Raw genomic sequence first — 21,065 nt, 5'->3', positions numbered from 1 at the left:
GTTAAAATCTTCATCTAAAGCCAAGTTATGTTCCCTTTTGGAAGTGAGAACAGTGAAAAGGAGCAGGGCCTTTTCAGAGTTGGCACCCCAACTTTGAACGCTTTCTCCTATAATTTGTTGACTTTCCAGGACTTATTTTCCAAGCTCCGTGGTGTTTTCATTTCCCCCCTTCTGATGGCAATTAGTAATATCTTGACTATTGTGCGTATTGCTGCTTTAAGATTGGTGATTATCTTTTGTTTTGTTTTAATGCTTTAGCTCTTGAAGTTCACTCTGCCTTTAAAGAACTGGAAACCAAACCCAAACTTCCAGTTTCAACAGGAAGGAGAGGACGTTGAAAAGAATCTTATGAAAAGTAGCCTGTGGGCACAATGGAAAGAAAACACAGGAGGTATGTTTATGGTGTTTTGGCTCTGTCCAGGATGGATGTTTGCTTAGAAAACAGACTGTGGAAGGGGTCATAGCAGGAAGATTCCCAGTTGCACCACACATGAACTGCAAAGAACACAAGGGTACATCGTAGGCAAAGCCAAGATGCAGATCCTTATGTTCCAGCTATTGGTCTTCCTTCTTAACCCAACTCAGTCCAGATCTGAGAAGGACATGAGAGCTACCATCCTTTCTGCATTGGAGAAAGCCACTCTCTTCTTTAGAGACTCATACAATGACATGAATGTGGATGCCGTGCTGGGATATCGCTTATTGCAAGGTACTGTAACAGCTATTCTGGAAATTAATTCAGCCTCTGGTCTGTTTAAAGAGGCTCCTTCCATGTACAAGCTTGACTTCACTAATCTGCTCTCAAACTTGAGAGCCAGCGTGGTGTAGTGGTTAAGAGTGGTGGACTCTAATCTGGAGAACCAGGTTTGATTCCCCACTCCTCCACATGAGTGGGGGACTCTAATCTGGTGCATCAGGTTGGTTCCCCACTCCTCCACATGAAGCCTGCTGGGTGACCTTGGGCTAGTCCCAGTTCTCTCCAAACTCTCTCAGCCCCACCTACCTCACAAAGTGTCTGTTGTGGGGAGAGGAAGGGAAGGTGATTGTAAGCTGCTTTGACATCCTTAGAGAAAAGCGGGGTATAAAAACCAACTCTTCTTCTTCTATGACCAGTCCAAGGATCTCACTTCAGATGTTTCAAGTTTTAAATTGTTTTCTCAGTTTAGGTAGATAATAGACAGACAGATAGACAAATGTATCACATTGACTAAGTGGTGCCTCCATGTTCGGAGACAGCCAGAGTGAAGCTCTTCTATATCTTAATAACTGCATTGCAGACTTTAAGTCTATGCTAAACTAGAACCATCCATGAACAGAAGATGCCTTTTGTGACAAAGGGTTCCTTTGAGCCCAACCCATATTATAGATAAGGGTTCAGGCTGAGACATAAGTAATGCCATAGAGTCCGCCCTCCAAAGCAGCCATTTTCTCCAAGAGAACTGATCGTAGTCCTCTGGGGATCAGTTGTAATTCTGGGAAGTCTCCAGACCACACCTGAAGGTCGGCAACCCTGACTCGTTCTCATCCTTCTCAGTCTTCATGGCCCCTTTTTTGCATCTTATTTAAATTTCAAAGATTTCGACCCCACAGGGTCAACAAATGTTCTCTGTCTCTTTGCAAACTTCCAGCCTATTTGAATGGAGTCTTGGAGAAATGGGAATCGCAGCCTGGATTACAGTCCTCGCGCAAACGTGTGGTACACCTGGAGAAGACGTTGTCGACGTTGATTGACAAAGCAGAGTGCGCGTTGGAGCAGAATACACCAAATTACTACAGAAGTGAGGGCAAATGTTTGCGAAAGCCTTCTCTTCATTTTAAGAACTTTGAAAGCATTTCTAAACGTGTTTAAATAGCTGTCTTCAAATATCTAGTCCTTCCAAATACTAGTTGCTAGGGCCACACAACCATAATTCCTGATTTAATCCTAGGAGATCTCCAGCCACCATCTGGAGGTTTATCTCATTAGTCAATGGGGGGCAAATCCATATCATGCAAAGGGCTTGGAGCCCAGCCTGGGAATTGATTAAATAAACAAAAGGCAGCACATGGGCTCAAAATGAATAAATTCTCTACCATATAGTTTGAGTTTCAAAACTTTTTCTTATTCTTATTCTTATCACTATAGTGCTTATAATATTTACTATATGATAGAGAATTTATTCGTTTTGAGCCCATGTGCTGCCTTTTGTTTACATAATACTGATACAGCACTAGTGTGTATAATTTTGGGAATTGATTAAGGCAAAGAGATTCCAAATGGAAGTTCTTCGGAGCCTGCAAAATTAATTCACACGGTGACGGCCCCTGGTTTAAAGTGCTTTTGTTCATAAGTTTGTAAAGACCTTTCATTTTGTCTTGAGCAGGCAAAGAAGAAGACAGTAAATTTTCATAAAAGTAAAGATCCCCTGTGCAAGCACCAGGTCATTCCTGACCAATGGGGTGACGTCCCATCCGGACGTTTACTAGTCAGACAGTTTACAGGGTGGTTTGCCAGTGCCTTCCCCAGTCATCTTCCCTTTACCCCCAGCAAGCTGGCTACTCGTTTGACCGACCTCAGAAGGATGGAAGGCTGAGTCGACCCTGAGCCAGCTACCTGAAACTGACTTCCGTCGGGATCGAACTCAGGTCATGAGCAGAGCTTGGACCGCAGTACTGCAGCTTACCGCTCTGCACCACGGGGCTACCTAAGTTTTCATAAGGGATCAAATTAAACGAATGTCCTAATGTTGGCATCAATAAATAGCAGGCAGAAAGGGCAAGAGAAAGGTTTCCATCCTTTGTCTTTCCCCCAATTTCCTTGCAGAGTTTGCCCCCGCTTTAGGCCCAGGTTTTTGGAAGATTCCTCGTCAGTGGATCCAGACCAACCCTTCTCTTGCATCCTCCCTGAAGAACGGCTCAGGCTGCCTCAATGGAAGTATAAGTGATTCTTGCATCTCGCATTTGCTAGGAACATGGTAGGATTTTTACTGTTTCCCTACTTGGACTTAGCTTCGTGGTTAGGTTGTCTGGAAACTTGAGAGAAATACTGTTTGCCATTATGTCCACCCTTGTTTCTTTTGATCCTCTGTTGGCTCTGGACGAACAGATCTATAAAGTATCATGGAGACCTGAAGCTGTCTTATAATGAGTCAGACTATTGGTCTGCCAAAGTCAGTATTGTCTACTGTGATTGGCAGCGGCTCTCCAGTGTCATGTAGAGGTCTTTCATATTACTTATTACCTGATCCTTTTAACTGGAGGGGCTAAGAATTGAACCTGGGATCTTCTGCACGCCAAGCAGTTGCTCTACCACTAGGGTTGCCAGTTCTGGGTTGGGAAATACCTGGAGATTTTGGGGATAAAGCCTGCGGAGGGTGGGGTTTGGAGGGGAGGGACCTCACAAACAAATCTTACAAACAAATCTACAAAAGCGACAGTGAAAAGCAGAATACTGAAACCATTGGCAGAAATATGAATCTATATAAAAAGAAATAGAGTAGGGGACATGGACTCATCTCTGGTCCGATACCCCAAATGCGGGCTTAGAGTCTGACCCTCATTTGTCATCAGATCTATCATCCTTTGCAGGGGAGATGGTGAGGAACCGTGCTTCGTCCCTGATTACTGCCCAGGCGTTATGACCAAGCTTGACTGCTCAGGATATTCGCTGTCACACCAACTTTTCTATTTCCTGTTTGCAGACATAGTAAGGAGTTGACTTTGTGTTTTGCTAACGTGGTAGGGATGCAAGTCTAGTTGGTGGGAGGGGGGAGAAGAGTCCAAAGTTCTGCTCAAAATGTTTTCTAATCCATGAAGATGCTTTTAGAGGGTAGCCATGTTGGTCTCTAAGATGTTAACTGGACTTGAATCTGAGTTTTCAAATCCAGAATCCAAACCCTAGCCTCTTTTCTTTGTCTTGAAAACCCTTATGTCCACAGTGAAATGTATAGAAAAGTTTCAGCGCTTTCTTCTCGAAGTAGACATAACTTTCCCAGCCCAAAATTATTGGCCCTTTGCCTTTCTTACTCCTGTTTTAATCTCCCACATTTTCCTGCAAAGCTTCACACTCAAAAGATGAGTCATGAAAGTTGGAAACTTTTCAAGTCTCAAAGCATTGGCTTTACCGAAGAAGCTTCGTGTTAATCTCTAGGGAAAACATCACACTGTCATTTAATGAAATGGTTTGCTTCTTGGCCAGCGATATGTGCATAAATACAATGGTGCCCCATAACAGAATAGAACAGTCTCTTGTTTTCTTCCACACACACCCAACTTCCTTCTCTAGAAAGGATGCTCGGATTCTTTGTTCCTTGATACCTCGTATTACAAGAATGTCTTCTGCTCCTCCATGAAGGAAATCAATATCGACGCAGGAAAACAAGACCGCTTGAATACCATTGGAGACCTCTTTGTGGAGAACAGTAAGCAATCCCTCACCAGAGCGGAAAGGGAGCAAGCACAGGTCCCCGGTTCAATCCCCACCATGTCCTGCACTGCTGATCCTGCTCGGATTGTGTAGTTTGTTATTGGGTCATCCGCCTTGAGTCTGTCAGAAAGGCAGACGATGAATGAAATAGATAAAAAAAAAACCCGAGGCGGCAGATCCAACTTGAGACTGGCTCAGAGGTGGAGTACATACCTTTCAGTGGATACAGGCAGCAGCGCTGTAGACCGGGGCCCACCAAGTGTTTTTAGAAAATGGGATGCACCAGTTGGGGGGGGGGGTCATACCCAGCAGGGGGTCATACCCAGATTGGTAGGGTTGCCAGCCTCCAGGTACTAGCTGGAGATCTCCTGCTATTACAACTAATCTCCAGCTGATAGAGATCAGTTCACCTGGAGAAAATGGCCGCTCTGGCAATTGGACTCTATGGCGTTGAAGTCCCTCCCCTCTCCAAACCCTGCCCTCCTCAGGCTCCGCCTCAAAAACCTCCCGCTGGTGGTGAAGAGGGACCTGGCAACCCTACTGATTGGCCACAGGAGATCTGTTCAGCTATGCAGATTAAAATAACATTGTTTTAGCAGCCGCCACCATCATAGTGTTTCTTTTATCATCTCTCATCCCTCTTTCCTGGTGTATTTTTTATTGACACCTGTTCTCCCCTGCACTTGGGCTTCCTGTGTTTATGTGGCTCCTCCTCCTGCAGCAGACCCCAGATTTAAACAATCTCAACTTGGGGGAAAGATCTGCTCGCAGGCCGGACAGGATGAAGCTACATGTAATACTGAATGCTCTCCTGATAACGTCAGTGTTGAATTGTCACCATCACAGACGGATTTTCTTTTCTCCGGTTTAGTTTTGCTCTGTGGCATGGCTGGGTTCTCTGACTTCTACCAGCCTCAATGGCTGAAGATCATTCTTAACTGGCAGAAGCCAGGAGAGGGGTGTTTTTGGATGTACGGTAAGTGAAAACCCTTGCTTGATTTATTGAACAAAATAAACAGGGGAACAAAAATTGATATTTGAAATAGCGTTGACAGGTATAATTAATATTTTTTAAGTGTCTGGATTGATGCATGCTAAGTTTTGGTCTCCAATTATCCATATTTGTTATTTTGAATTCCTGAACACATGAAGTTGCCTTCTACTGAATCAGGCCCTTGGTCCATCAAAATCAGTATTGTCTACTCAGACCGGCAGTGGCTCTCCAGGGTCTCAGGCAGGGGTCTTTCACATCGCCTACTTGCCTAGTCCCTTTAACTGGAGATGCCGGGGATTGAACCTGGGGCCTTCTGCACGCCAAGCAGATGCTCTACCACTGAGCCACGGCCCCTCCCCTGTTTTGTCATTTTGAATTCCTGTTCTGCTATCTTAGTTGTTAGTTGGCCAAAGCGCTATTTTATTAATATTGGGGGGATTAAAAGGAATGTGGGATATAAATTTTCTAAATGAATAAACATAGTATGGGCTTCCAAGCACATGGCTTTCTTTCAGGTGACCGATTTCAGTCCCCCAACCAGACTTCTGGAGAACACAGCCAGGGATTAAAAAGAGTTAAGAGACAAGAGAAAATCCTTAAAAGTAAGTCTGTTGCTTGGTGATGCGTGGATGCGCGTGTGAGTGAATGTATACATGAACTGACAATCTTCCAGTGAAAATCAAGCATACCTCCCTAACATGCCAGATGAGTGTTTTGTTTTTGTTTGTTTGTTTTTTTATAATGGGTATGAGGTAATCTCATGAAGTCACAGCATTGGTGGGTCGTTTTGACAAGGCACACTTCTGAATCAGAGCGCATAGGATTGCATTGTACATTTCCCCCCCCAAAAAATCTTTAAAAACTGTCTTGGGGGGGTTAAACCACCTGATCTATGATGAAGAGCCCTTAATGCAGATATCTGGCCTGACCCGGAAATTCTCTTAATCTTGTATGGCAATTTGAAACTTACCTCTGCTGGGTAAGTTTGCGTTGAATTCTTTGAATCACAAAAAGCAGTTTTTTAACTGCTGATCGCAGCGTGTCCTTCTGAAGACACCCAATCTGAAAAGTGAAATTCTGTCATAGGATAATAAGAGGCAGTAGGGGCCACTTGACTTTTGACCTGACAGACTCCTTATTTTTATATCCTGTAAAATAACACTTTTATTAGGGGGGGGAGAAACCTCCATGATACAATATTTGAGGTCTCACCCAAAAAATAACAATAATAAGAGTTGGTTTTTATATGCCGACTTTCTCTACCACTTAAGGGAGACTCAAACCTTCAATCACCTTCCTTTCCCCTCCAAACAGACACCCTGTGAGGTAGGTGGGACTGAGAGAGCTCTAAGAGAGCTGTGACTTGCCCAAGGTCACCCAGCTGGCTTCATGCGGAGGAGTGGGGAAACACATCCAGTTCACCAGATTAGCCTCCGCCACTCAAGTGGAGGAGTGGGGAATCAAACCTGGGTCTCCAGATCAGACTCCACCGCTCCAAACCACTGCTCTTAACCACTACACCACGCTGGCTCGCTTGCGGAAAGGGACAAATCATGACTCCCACTTTGATACTAAGGTGGGGTTTTTTTCTGTGCAGATGGATGTTCCTCTCACAACACGGGCGTGGCTGTGGCCACCCTTGGGGGATTCCTTCACTATGGTTTCTGATGGTTCCGCAGCCGTGAACACGTGTCCGGAAGTCACCCAGATGAATCACGATGGGCAGATTGTTGAGTGTTTCCTAATTGTCTTCTTTTTTAAAAGGATGTGATTGTCAATAACAAAGCAATAATAAAGCCCCCTGGGCACCTTGTTTCAAAGTTCTGCAGAGCCTTCTATCCACAGTTAACTTTTAATGATGTGGAATGCTTTTCATAGCAGCAACCAAGGGACTGCTTGGCTCGCTCTGGGGGGCCACAGAAAGTGGCAAAAAATAAGCCCACTGGAGTTCCTTAAAGCTATTATGAACAAAGATGTTTCTGTTTGCATTATAGAGTCCCCAGGGTAGACAACTGGCAGCCTTGGGGCCAAACCTGTCCCTGATGCATTGATATCTGGGTCTGGCCCCCAATGGCTTTGCCAAATTTCAGTCAAGGGACGACTAATAGTTTGCCTTCTGTAACTTTGCTCACAAACAGTTTCTAATCATAAGAAATAAAGAGAGTAGGCATTCTTAAACTTGCTACAATAAGACAGACCTATCATTACAACAGTGATTGACCACGAACTCACCTTCCTGCCATTGCTGGTCCCAGGCTTTCAAGATTTCACAATACAAATTATACACTATTTTCCCTCCTCTTGCGTGCCTTCAGGGAGCCGAAGGGGAGCCCTTTGCCTGACTTCCACCCAGGTGGAATCTTTCACCGTTCCGTAATCTTTCCCCCACCCCACCTGGTGACCGGAAATGAGGCCCCCCGGGAGAGAAAAGAGACCGCAAATGTTATGTGAGATTGTTGCCCCCGCTCTGGAGTCTTTCCCACCCCGGCTCGGCGTCCAGAAGCGTAACAACACCGGGCCGGGGAAGACTACAGAACGGGGAAAGGAATCTGCGCGGCACTTCCGGTCAACCACATATAGGGGACCTAATTGGTTGCTACACTTCCGGCATCGGGCCGGGGAAGATTACAGAACGGGGAAAGGAATCTGCGCGGCACTTCCGGTCAATCACGTATAGGGGACCTAATTGGTTGCTACACTTCCGGCATCGGGCCGGGGAAGACTACAGAACGGGGAAAGGAATCTGCGCGGCACTTCCGGTCAACCACATATAGGGGACCTAATTGGTTGCTACACTTCCGGCATCGGGCCGGGGAAGATTACAGAACGGGGAAAGGAATCTGCGCGGCACTTCCGGTCAATCACGTATAGGGGACCTAATTGGTTGCTACACTTCCGGCATCGGGCCGGGGAAGATTACAGAACGGGGAAAGGAATCTGCGCGGCACTTCCGGTCAACCATGTATAGGGGACCTAATTGGTTGCTACACTTCCGGCATCGGGCCGGGGAAGATTACAGAACGGGGAAAGGAATCTGCGCGGCACTTCCGGTCAACCATGTATAGGGGACCTAATTGGTTGCTACACTTCCGGCATCGGGCCGGGGAAGATTACAGAACGGGGAAAGGAATCTGCGCGGCACTTCCGGTCAACCATGTATAGGGGACCTCATTGGTTGTTACACTTCTGGCAGCGGGCCGGGGAAGACTACAGAACGAGGAAAGAAAATTGTGTAACACTTCCGGTCGCGTTCTTTAGGGACCGTATCAGCTGTAACACTTCCGGTCATAGAGCGGTTGGGAACTACAGAACGGGGAATTCATTCTGTGTTACGCTTCCGGTCATGTGACAAACAGGACGGCGTTGGCTGTAAAATCCCAAGGGCGATTTTGGGCCAAAGAGAAGCAGAAGGTGATTGCAACCCTGACTTCCGGTCTCGGTCGACGCCCCCCCGAAAGCTCCCAAGGGCGATTTTGGGCCAAAGAGAAGCAGAAGGTGATTGCAACCTTAACTTCCGGTCTCCGCCGACGGTGGCGCAATCTGTTCCTCGGGAGTCTTCGGAGGCGGCGGCACAGTCAGCGGAGACCGGAAGTCAAGTTTGCAATCACCTTCTGCTTCTCTTTGGCCTAAAATCGCCCTTGGGAGCTTTTTGTGTAACACTTCCGGTCGCGTTTTTTAGGGACCGTATCGGCTGTAACACTTTCGGTCACAGAGCGGTTGGGAACTACAGAACGGGGAATTGATTCTTTGTTACGCTTCCGGTCATGTGACAAACAGGACAGCGTCGGCTGTAAAATCCCAAGGGCGATTTTAGGCCAAAGAGAAGCAGAAGGTGATTGCAACCTTAACTTCCGGTCTCCGTCGACGCCACCCACGAAAGCTCCCAAGGGAGATTTTAAGCCAAAGAGATGCAGAAAGTGATTGCAACTTTGGGGTGTAACAACCCCAGGCAGAGGAAGACTACAGAACGGGGAAAGAAATCTGCGCAGCACTTCCGGTCAACCATGTATAGGGGGCCTCATTGGTTGTTGCGCTTCCGGTCACCGAGCCAAGGGGAAGACTACAGAACGGGGAAGGAAATGCGTGAAACACTTCCGGTCACAGTCTGGGCACAGCATTGGCTGTAACCGCTTCCGGTCACAGAGCAGTCGGGAACTACAGAACGGGGTAACGATTCCATGTAACGTTTCCGGTCCAGGTGACAAATAGGACTGAGTTGGCTGTAACATGTTCCGGTTTCCGCCGAAAGCAGCGCCGCTTCGAAAAGGCTCCCAAGGGGGATTTTAGGCCAAAGAGGCAAGGAAGGTGATTGCAACCTTGACTTCAGATCTCTGGCCTAAAATCGCCCTTGGGAGCCTTTGCCTTCGGCAGAGATCTGAAGTCAAGGTTGCAATCACCTTCCTTGCCTCTTTGGCCTAAAATCGCCCTTGGGAGCCTTTGCCTTCGGCAAAGAGGCAAGGAAGGTGATTGCAACCTTGACTTCCGGTCTCCGTCGACGGCGGCCCCGCCTGCAAAGGCTCCCAAGGGCGATTTTAGGCCAAAGAGGCAAGGAAAATGATTGTAACTTTGACTTCCGGCTTCCGCCGACGGCGCCGCCGCCTGCAAAGGCTCCCAAGGGGAAATTTACGCCAAAGAGGAGCGGAGAGGTCCCCCGACGTCTGAGTGGCGTCCTGGGCTAGGACAGGGAAAGGTGGTGCTGCCGTTTGGGGGGGGGGTGAAAGGAAGAGGCTGCCTGGCTAAGACCGGAGAGGGGGGCGAGGAGCTTTTGCGGGGGGAGCCGACTCCCAAACAGGCAGTGAAGTCTAGTCGCCCCCATGTGGGTCCCTCCCCACCTTTTCTACGCTCCCACCACCACCGGCTCTTCCCCACTTGTCTCCTCGGAGAGTTCCCCAGAGTTTCAAAGAGGGAGGGGATCCCTCCAGGAAATGGGGTCCCCCTTCCCCAGTGATTCTCTCCTCGGCATCCCCAGTGCAGGCAACGGTTGCAAAGTCCTGTTAAGGGCGTCCCAGGCCTGGCAGTGGGTGCTGGGGCAGGCAGTCCCCATCGCTGGGGGTCCAGAAGGCGTCCGGAGAAGACCCAGACAACACCCCCAGCCCAGCCCAGCCCAGGGTGCAGAAGCCAAAAGGAAGCCTGCAGCTGAGGCTCTTCGTGGAGAACAAGCAGCCTTTTTCTGGAGGAAGAATGGCTGCAAGTTAAATGACAAACCCAGGCTGAACTAGTAGAAAAGGGCCAGAGTCCAGTAGCACCTTAAAGACTTCACAAAAAATATTTTCTGGTAGGGTAGGAGCTTTCGTGAGCCATAGCACACTTCTTCAGATACCACTTCTTTGGTATCTGAAGACGTGAGCTGTGGCTCATGAAAGCTCATGAGCATCTTGTCTTTCCTTTTAAGCTCATCCCATAAAAAATGCAATCTTGTCCTTCCTTTTAAGCTCATAAAAAAATCCTTTTAAGCCCATAAAACAATGCAATCTTGTCCTTCCTTTTAAGCTCATCCCATAGAAAAGAAAAAAGCAGAGCTCGGTGTAACGCCGCAAGCCTGCACAACCCACCGGCGGCTTCGGCAGGCGAGCGGCGGGGGGAGCCGTCATGTGACCGGGCGCCAGTGAGGTCATGTGACCACGCGGCAGGCTCAATGTGGCGGCCTCCATGGACCACCTGCTGGGGGCTCTGGCCGCTTTCTCCCTTTGGTGCCTCTGCTGTTCCTCGGGGGCGCGGGGCAGAGAGGTCGGCCGGTGAGTGCCCAGATCGAGGGGAGGGGCTTTTGCAAACGACACCCCCCCATGGCAATAACTCTGTTTTCCTCCCCCCACACCCCTGCCCCCTCCCATTTATTTTATTTGTACCCCCCCTCTTTCTCCTGAAAGAGGCTTGCGTCGTTATCCTCACAACAACCTTGTAAGGTAGGCTAGGCTGAGTGTGGGACTGGCCCATACTCTTTGGCCTTACTGACACAGCAAGGTAGACTTCCCCTGACGATGGAAGATCCACTGATTTAGCAATTTGTAATAATCTCTTTTCCTTTCTGTAAAATGTACTGAAATGTATTAGGACAGCAAGGGAATAGCTTGTTGGTGGGCAGGATATCTCTGTGGGTCTATGTCTGTAGTAATTGGGGCAAGAGTCACGGAGGGTTACAGTAAAGCATAACAAGAACTGGGTGAAACTGTTCCTTTACTGCCGCCTCTATGTCTGTAGTGCTATCCGCTTTACCCTGAATGTTGATGGGTTGTCATATCTTGAATTTGGATAAATCTCTCTCCCTCAGTACAATCGGGACTCAGATTTCTGCCCATTCGGGCCTCTGGGTCGCAGCTGCTCCAAATAAATAACTGTTTCTTGAAACAATGGTCTTTGGGTCTCTCTCCCCCCCGAACCCCCGTTTACCACAACATTATCCACATAAGCAGACTGAGGCGCCAGGGTTGCAAGGAGATGCAGGGGCCTTTAAAAAAAAAAATGAAGTCCCCTAAGTACTCCCTGCAAGTAGAAAATTAAACTATTTTATTTGTATCCCCTCTTTCTCCTGAATGGCAACCCAAAGCGGCTTGCGTCGTTATCCTCACAACAACCCTGTAAGGTAGGCTAGGCTGAGAGTGTGTGAGTGGCCCCGTACTCTTTGGCCTTGTCCACATAAGCAGAATGAGGTGGTGGGGTCGCGAGGAGATGCAGGGGCCTTTTAAAAAAAAATAATGTCAGTAAAGCAAATCAAAGTGGGGAATAAATCAACGCTGCAACATATGTCAGCATCTGAATTTTCAGGCCTTAATGCAACAAAAGGTGACCCGTCAAACCCGGCATAAAACAGTACAGTTTGGCCAAACAATTTAGCCCCACACACACCAAAGATCAGACTGTAATTTCACAAATCCTATTGCTTTGTTTATGGGATGTCCAATCCTGTTCATCGTATTGACTTATACTGTATAATCCACCTTGGGTCCCATTGGGAAAAACGGACTATAAATAAATTCAATACATAAAATAAATACTGTTAAAGAAACACAAACCCCCTCAGTCGAGTATCGTTTGTTGTACCTTCCGTAAGGATATCTTTGATTTGGGGAAGTCCTTTTTAAACCTGTTTGCTGCGATATATTTCATGATAGTTACAGTAAAGCCTTGGTAGTCCCTTTGAAATTGCCTGGGAATGGATCGGGGCGAGGGTGGCCAACCGCCATGTAGGGCCTGGATTACAACTGATCTCCATGCTACAAAGATCAGTTCCCCTGAAACACTACAGACATCAGTTCCCCTGGCTACGGGCATCAGTTCCCCTGAAGAAATGGCTGCTTTGGAGGGTGGGCTATTGGGTATTATACCCACCCCTTCCCAAGCCCCACCCTCTCTAGGCTCCACCCCAAATCCCCAGGAGTTTGCCAACCTAAAGTTGGCAACCCTAAGCTGATGCTTTGTACACAGACGGTCCCAGGTGCAGTCCTCAACACCTCCAGGTAAACAATATCAGGTAACAGGAACTGGGGAAGACCAGGAAGCCAACGCCAGTTTGCGTCGGCCCTGCAGAGCCGCATGAACCAAAGGGGGCGAGGCAGCTTCATGAACAGGTGCCCATTTACGTCAGACTGTCTTACTGACTGCCGAAACATGGTCGCTTCCAGGAATTCGTTGAACGATGACCTCTTGCTGCCGTATCCTCCTTCCCGACACGGTCCCCAGCAACGCCACCGGCACGCCAGAGACTGTCAGCTTCTCGCCCACGGCAACACGACGCACGAATCCTGGCCGGGGGACAACAGCAGCGTCAGCCCGCTGGCCGTCACCCGTGCATTTGTTTCCTACATCCCTCCCACGGGGCAGAACCGGAGACCTGTGTATGGGCATTTCACCATCGCGAGGGACCCTTTAAGAACGCTCTCCGTGTTAGAGCCCGGTGGGCCAGGAGGGTGCCGGAACCGCTCGAGGGCCACTGTGGAAGAGACCGCCAGGCTCGGGAAGTGCCTCGTGGCCCAGAACGGGGGCTATTTTGACATGGACACCGGGGAGTGCCTTGGGAACGTTGTGAGCGACGGGCAGCTGGTACAGACCTCTAGAGGGCTGCAGAATGCTCAGTTTGGCATCCGGCAAGATGGCACGCTGGTCTTTGGGTAAGCCTTTCCAGTTTTTCTCCTCCTTGCATCTAGGGTGGCTAGTTGGATGCCATTTTACCCTGCTTCCCTGGAGGTTTTATTTATTGGTTTGTTTGTTTATTGGACTTATAGCCCGCCCATCCTCCCTGGCAGATGCCAGGCTCAGGGCGGCTCACAAAATAATAGATATACAATAAAATGTCATAGCCACGTAAAAGCAATTAGTTAAAATGGCCTTCTAAGATAATAAAATATAACATCAGATATTCCAGTGGTGCATGGCTTGCAATATAAGGCCACAGTGGGACCTGTGGTAGCTCAAATAAAATGCAGTGACCGCAAATGGAATGGAAACTTTCCAGGCCAGGTGGAGTAGGATAGGGAGGCCAGCATTAATAAAGAAACCATAGCTGGCCTCAACCATAAGCCTAGCAGAATCATTCTGATTTGCAGGCCCTGCGGAACTCCATAAGGTCCCACAGGGCCCTGGACTCATTAGAGAGACTATTCCACCAGGCAGGGACCAGGGTGGAAAAAACCCTCTTCCTGATCGAGGCCAGCTGGACGCTCCTTGGGCTGGGGACCACCGGTAAATTAGGGTTTGACGATCTTAGCATTCTCTGGGGAACATATCAGGAGAGGCGGTCCCGTAGATATGAAGGTCCCAGACCGTCTAAGGTTTTAAAGGGAATTTTACTCCAGATGTTCTCCAGTTGTAAGGAGAAAAGACTATGCGCAGCCAATCGAATCTGCAGTGGTCAATCAGAAGCCTTGCTGGGCAAAAGCACTGCCTGGCCCCACCCACTTCCTAAAAATATTTGGCAGGCACCATAAAAGGTGTTGGTGAGTTCCCTGGCTTACACCTGCCCTCATTGGGGAGGGGCTGTGGCTCAGTGATAAACCATCTGCTTGGCACGCAGAAGGTCCCAGGTTCAATCCCCGGCATCTCCAGCTAAAAAAAAGGTGATGGGAAAGACCTCTGCCTGAGACCCTGGAGAGCCGCTGCCGGTCTGAGTAGACAATACTGACTTTGATGAACCAAGGGTCTGATTCAGTAGAAGGCAGCTTCATGTGTTCATGTGCCTGCCTTGAGTTTCAGTGAGGAAAGAGACTATAAATAATCTATCAACAGATAGATTACTCAGCCCCATATATTTATTCTATTTATTGAGAATATTTCCCTGCGGCATCTTGAGAATCCTGCCCAAGGCAGCTTGCAATTGAACACCAGAGTATGAAACACACGCCATTCACCTGATCGGCAGACTGAGAGGGGGCAGACGCCGGGAAACAGCTCACCCTTCCTTCTTTCTCGCCTCTCACAGCTATCTTTCCGAAGAGGAGGTCTTAGCGAAGGAGAACCATTTCGTTCAGCTGGTGAGCGGGGTAGTTTGGCTGCTGCGGGACGGCAAAGTTTACGTGAACCAGAGCCGAGCTGTGGAATGCAGTAAGACACAGAACACAGGTAAGGGCCTGATGCCGCAGTCTCCGCCAAAGGGGGTTGGAGCTGGAAAAGAGCACTGGGAAGAGACCCAGGAGAGCTGCTGCCAGTCTGAGAAGACAAGACTGACCTTGATGGACGGATGGTCTGATTCAGTCTAGGGCAGCTCCGCGCAGTCTGGCATTTCTTTCCACAGACTTCAGGTCAATGCAAAATGTGTGGGTTAAAATGCATGGTGTGAGTTTTCAAGTTGGGTGTTTGAAAAATGAGTTTGAGGACTTCAGGAGAGAGTTTTGCCAAGCAAAATTAAAAAAAATTGTTTTTCTCCCTCACCTGCCCTTCTTCCCCCGGCAGGGCCTTTTGACACGTTCATCAACACCATTTCCGCCAGGACAGCCGTAGGTCACAACAAAGAGGGCCACTTGGTCCTTGTTCACGTGGATGGCCAGACAGGCGGAAGGGGGTAAGGCTGTGTAGAGTGTTAGGACCCCCACCCAAATATTGATTGAGTGCATTTTTATCCTCTACGGTTGCCAATTCTGGATTGAGAAATTCCTGGAGGTTTGGGGTGCAGCCTGGGGAGGGCGGAGTTTGGGGAGGGGGGGTATATGCCTTGGAGTCTACCCTCCAAAGTAGCCATTTTCTCCAGGGGAACTGATCTCTAGTCCGGAGATCAGTCGTAATTCCACGAGAATGCCCGGCTTCACCTGGAGGTTGGCAACCTGGCTTCCTAGCCCCGTGGGGATTTGTCCCTAAGTCTCCCCGATCTCAGTGTGGGAGCCTTTAACCACTGCACCAAGCTGCCTATCACGCTCAGCTGTACCCATAACAGGGGCTTAGCCTGGACTGGATCAAAACCAAAAATCTTAACCTGTAGCCCAGTAGTAGAATGGTGATCCTGATCAGGCAGCTTGCAAGAGCGGTGCTAGGAACTCAAATTCACACAGAGGAATGCAGAGGGGGAAATGCTTCCAAGTTCTTTCGGTGCACCCTTGCAATGGTTATTTTGCTGGGCTCAGTTCTGGGCCTAACTTCCTCCATCCTTCGCCGCGCAGCCTCAGCCTCTGGGAAATGGCCGATTTTCTGAAGGAGCACGGAGTCGTCAACGCGATCAACCTGGACGGTGGGGGGTCGGCCACCCTCGTCTTAAACGGGACTCTTGCAAATTACCCCTCTGATCACTGGTAGGTGTTTGCCAGAGGAAAGCTGTAGCCTATGTTGGCTGTACCTTGTACTGGTTGTATATTCAAACCACCCGGCGCAAAAAGCTGCATTTCATTGTGGCCTCATGGTTAGGGCTGGATTAGGATCTTGGGAGACCCAGGTTTGAATCTCTAGTCTGCCATGGGAGTTTGTTGGGGGACCTTGGGCCAGCCATACCCTCCACCTAACCCACCTTGTGGGGTTGTTGTGAGGATAAAATGGAGGAGAACGACGTCGGCCGCTTGGCGTTCATATTGGGGAGGAAGGTGAGGGTATAAATTAGGTAAATAAACAAGTGCGTACACATTCACCACCACCCCAACAGATCTGTTGTTGCCATATGCCACTCGATAGAAAATTGAATTAAAAAACAGGAGAGCAAATTAGTCAGCCAGTGACTGTAAGCAAACACTGTATTTTTTAAGGCTTATATTAGGTGCATACCTTTGTTATCTCGGTTATTTGGTGCAAGCACACTTTTGAACAGCCCTATGGGATTAGTACCCACTCCCCTACATACAGACACATAAATTACCATGACTAGGAGAACTGGTTTCACCTACCACACAGATGCAGAAGTGCCCATAAGGCAGAAGGGAATTAAACTCCGACCCGATGCCTCTGTGTTGCCCCAGAGTGGTTCTGCCACTCTCCCGAGTCAGACGGAATCGAGGCAAACACACCCGATGCGCTGCCAGTGATCGCAGCTCTCGAACACAGAACGTTCACCTGCCAAACATGTTTGCAGCGGACAGTGAATTAACAGCAGTGGGGGTGGCTCTCCTCTCTCTCCACAGCCAGCCTGACCCCATGTGGCGCTGCCCTCGCCAGATTTCAACCGTCATGTGCGTCCATGAGCCGTCGTGTCACCCGCAAGACTGCAGCGGCCACGGCAAATGTGTGCTCGGGGAATGCCAATGCAGCGGAGCTTACTGGAAAGGTCCCGCCTGCGACATCTTGGACTGCGGCCCTTCAAACTGCACTCCTCATGGAACGTGTACAGAGGGTGAGTCTGACGGAGGTGCTGTCCCGTGCGCAAGGCAGGAGTGGGGAAGGGTTGTGGCTCAGTGGTGGAGCATCTGCTCGGCCTGCGGAAGGGCCCAGGTTCGATCCCCGCCACTTCCGGCTCAAAGGATCAGGTAGGAGGTGATGTGAAAGACCTCAGCTTGGGACCCTGGAGAGCCGCCGCCAGTCTGAGTAGACAATACTGGCCCTGATGGACCAAGGCTCTGATGCGTCATAAAGCAGCTTCATGTGTTCAGTGCTTTAAATAATTAACTCTAGGTGACCTGAAGAACACAGGATAGGGAGGCATCCCAACTCAGGGGGTCGATGTCTCAAAAAAGTGCATTGCTATTAGCAGTTGGGCACCTCGGTAGAGCACCGGGTTTAAAAAAAGCACGTTGCTGGCAGCAGCTATGCCAGTTTGAAGACTTGGTACAGAACACGGGGCTCGAGAAAGCACATTGCTAATAGCAACCCCCCCGATGGCACCGTTTCAGAAGAGGGTGCCTATTTATAGCGTCCACGTTTTCTTTTACAAAGCGCAGTAGTTGTTGCCAGCTTGAGGCAGGAACACAGCGTTCGTGTGAAGAAGCGGCAACGCATCAGACGGGAACCCCAAATTCCGGTTTTTGTTAAGGTGCATGAATTTCCAAGTGCCCCAATCCTACTAACATGCCCCTCCTAAACCCTGACCTCACTAATATGGACTGTTTCCTCTTTCTTTACCTCCTACAGCGGGGTGCCTCTCGGATGACGGCTGGAAGGACCCCAATTGCAGCCAAGGTGACAGAGTTTCTCCATTCGCAATCTTGACGGGAAATACCCCAGGCCACAATTTCACCTCCTTCGGCCACGGGCCCGCTTGTCCCGTGCCCCCTTCAGTCTAGCGCAGCTTCCAGCCTGGCGTGACGTCGACAAGGCTGCTGAGAGATGCTGGATTTTACAACCTGCAATCCAAGCAAACAAGAAAATGCCTTTATTTGTGTGGCATGGGTGGTGCTTTATGATAGAGCCATACTTCTATGCACAGTGGCTCGGATGAAAGAGGCAGAGCTGGAGGAACAAAGGTTCTGGCCTGGGACTTTCAGTGCATAGAAACGTAGAGCTGGAAGGTACCTCAGGGGTCATCTAGTCCAACCCTCTGCACAATGCAGGAAATTCACAACTACCTCCCCACACACTTCCCCGTGACCCCTGCTCTGTGCCCAGAGGAAGGCAAAAAACCTCCAGGATCCCCACTAGTCCTCGATGGAGGGATGCTGATGCAGAAATCCCCCCTGTCCTTCTTCCTACCCGATGATCAGGTAGCTCCAGAGATCTAACCAGACACAAGCCACATGCTTTTTGGCCCTACCTTTACAAGTCAGGAAGTCTAGAAACTGACTTCTGGGGAGGGGATTGTAGGGCGAGACAAAGATTCTGAGACAGAATGAGGGACACAGACCCCAAGAGAGAGAGGCAGAGAGGGATTGAGACGGACAGTTCCCGAGAGACGGAGTCCCCGAGACAGAGAGAGATGCTGCCCTTTGCCCCAACTATTCCAATCTACCACCACCTACCACCACCTTGGAATTTTGCCTTTCTGCTCACCTGCACAGGTCAATGGGCTCTTCCCACCGAGTCACACCTCTGCCTTTCTTTTCCAGATGCCCTGTGCCACCCAAAGGCTGGTCGTAACTCGGAGTTCCTTTTCACAGAGTAAGTGTGGGCTTGCATTTTGCTGATGGAGGAGGAAGAGGGAGGCCAGTTTATTGATGGACCCGTTGCTGCCTCAACCGTATGCCTGGCAGAACGGCTCCCTCTTACAGGCCCTGCGGAACTGAGCTAAATCCTGCAGGGCCCAGGTCTCACTAGACATGCATACAGACATTAGCGTGATGAAAGAGCTGTGGGAGTTCTCTGTTGAGAGATTATTATTTTTGTCTTCATTATTCAGTTTAAAGCCTCAGCTGGAAATGTGCCCCTTCCCCCCAGCTTAGCTAGGGCAGCCGGTGACTTCTCTGTCTCCAAAGCATGATGCTTATGTTTGGTTTGGTTCTAGGAAAACCTGGATCGGCATAACATCGGTCTTGGCCCTTCTGCTTCTGCTTAGTGCCATTGGAAATGCCAAATTCTTCTTCTGCCAGTCCAAGGGACAACAGAATCGTCGCAAGTACACTTATCAGCCCCTGGAGGAAATAAACGGGGAATCTGGCCATACTTACACAATGGCAGCATGGAAGAATGAAGAGGACGCAGCAGAGGAGCGTGACCCCGATCAGCCAGAGACGGTCGAACTGATCTGATTGTAGGTCTGAAGGCTTCTGTGTTCCTGGGTGGGCAGGCATTTCCCAGAGATCTGTTTGAACGCAGAAACTGGCTTCTCTTTTTATTAACCTGGCCTGTTTGCGCAGGGGGCGGGGGGAACCTGCTGCCTTGACAAGGATGCCTCTGCTGGGGAATGGAGCCCGGGCAATTCCCTGGTGGACCCAAGACACCTGGGCTGCTGAGGTGGGAAATCCAGCACCCTTGGGGGAGGAGGGAAATCTGGCATTTTGCAGTCTGTTAACATATTTGGTGAGGGGAGGTGAAGGTTTTGTATTTTGGTGTTAATCTACCAAGTTCCTTGCAGGATTAGAACAGACGTGCCTGTTTAATAATGTTTACAGAATTCTGCCTGCAAGCAGAGCTGAGTAGTCCAAATGATCTTTGAAGAGCCACAGGGAATGGTGGGTTAGAATCATAGAGTTGGGAGCACCAGGGTCATTTAGTCCAACCCCCTGCACTAGGCAGGACATTTACAACTACCTCCTCCACCCCCAGTGACCCCCTACTCCATGCCCAGAAGGTGGCCAAAATGCCCTCCCTCTCATGATCTGCCTAAGGTCATAGAATCAGCACTGCTGACAGATGGGCATTTAGCCTCTTCTTAAAAACCTCCGGGGAAGGAGAGGCTCACCACCTCCCGAGGAAGCCTGTCCCACTGAGGGAAGGAATGAGAATGCCAACAGCCAAAAAGGAAAGGGCTTTCCCATGTCATGACTTCTACTTTGGACTCTTCCTTCCGCTATCAGAGTGAACCTTATGAATGTATCTCATTGTTGGATTTTTTTAAAAAAATAATATATTTTAAAAGGCGTAAGTATTTTTGAAGAGCGAGCGACCTGACAATGGACTTATTTTGAAAACAGAGCTTCATCTGAGCCGGAAGACGAAACCCTTTGGGTGCCACACCCCCTCTTTTTGTATCGGCCGCCAAAGACCGAAAGCAGCTCCGTCTCCCAAGGGGCGAGTGGTTAGGAATTTGTTTTGCTATCTGTAGAATATTAAGGGACGACTTGAACAAACTTGGCGTTCACAACGGGTGTGAGAACTGACTTTTGTATATTAAATGGATGCTTTTTCCCCTCTCGCGTTGTGAAAATCATTCCGTGCACCAACAGGTGGTTTCGCTTTCTTTTAAAGTCGATGGCTGAGTCCTAAAGCCAATTAAAAGAGTGGGGTTTTTAAAAAAAAAAAATTGTTGCACTGGCTTCAATCTTTGGGGTGCCTGTAAAGAGATTATTCTCTGCTCCCATGCCATATGCAACAAGACCTTTCTCCATAACCACTGTTTATATCTTCGGAAGAAACCCAAGGTCTGTCAAAGAACTGCTTGAAGGTTTGGGGCGGCCTTGTTTAGCCCAGCCGCAGGGCAGAATTCCCATTACCAAACCGGGTACAAGGCCTCTGCCCAAGGAAGCTGCCTGTGGGCGTCCTCACCTTGGTAGTTTCCCATCTAAGTACTAGCCAGGGCTGACCCCTGCTTAGCTTCCATAATCAGGCCATCCAGGGCTGGGTATTTCCCTTTTAGAAATGGCAAATGCAGGGAGTTTTTCCCAGCTTGAGTTCATACAATAAAGGAAGAGAGGTTCACAACAATTTATTCCCATAGAGCGCTGAATGAAAAAT

General features: G+C 49.1%; 2 protein-coding genes across 2 annotated transcripts; both read left to right on the top strand.

Moving 5' to 3' along the window:
• Positions 1 to 534: 534 nt before the first annotated feature.
• C21H16orf89 (chromosome 21 C16orf89 homolog) lies at positions 535 to 7,067 on the top strand. The gene is made up of 8 exons (XM_056866594.1): positions 535 to 709; positions 1,629 to 1,778; positions 2,804 to 2,954; positions 3,568 to 3,685; positions 4,265 to 4,400; positions 5,277 to 5,381; positions 5,915 to 6,001; positions 6,997 to 7,067. Exons 1-8 carry the CDS (start codon positions 535 to 537, stop codon positions 7,065 to 7,067), a joined length of 993 nt encoding a protein of 330 aa, XP_056722572.1.
• Positions 7,068 to 13,004: 5,937 nt separating this feature from the next.
• NAGPA (N-acetylglucosamine-1-phosphodiester alpha-N-acetylglucosaminidase) lies at positions 13,005 to 19,420 on the top strand. The gene is made up of 8 exons (XM_056866593.1): positions 13,005 to 13,504; positions 14,812 to 14,951; positions 15,282 to 15,390; positions 15,983 to 16,111; positions 16,928 to 17,136; positions 17,871 to 17,918; positions 18,782 to 18,833; positions 19,228 to 19,420. The coding sequence occupies exons 1-8, from the start codon at positions 13,005 to 13,007 to the stop codon at positions 19,418 to 19,420; spliced, it is 1,380 nt and encodes a 459-aa protein (XP_056722571.1).
• The last annotated feature ends 1,645 nt before the right edge of the window (positions 19,421 to 21,065 follow it).

This window comes from Euleptes europaea, chromosome 21, assembly GCF_029931775.1.
Source record: "Euleptes europaea isolate rEulEur1 chromosome 21, rEulEur1.hap1, whole genome shotgun sequence".
Lineage (NCBI taxonomy): Eukaryota > Metazoa > Chordata > Lepidosauria > Squamata > Sphaerodactylidae > Euleptes > Euleptes europaea.
The sequence above is the reverse complement of the archived record's forward strand: the minus strand, read 5'-3'. Positions and strand labels throughout refer to the sequence as shown.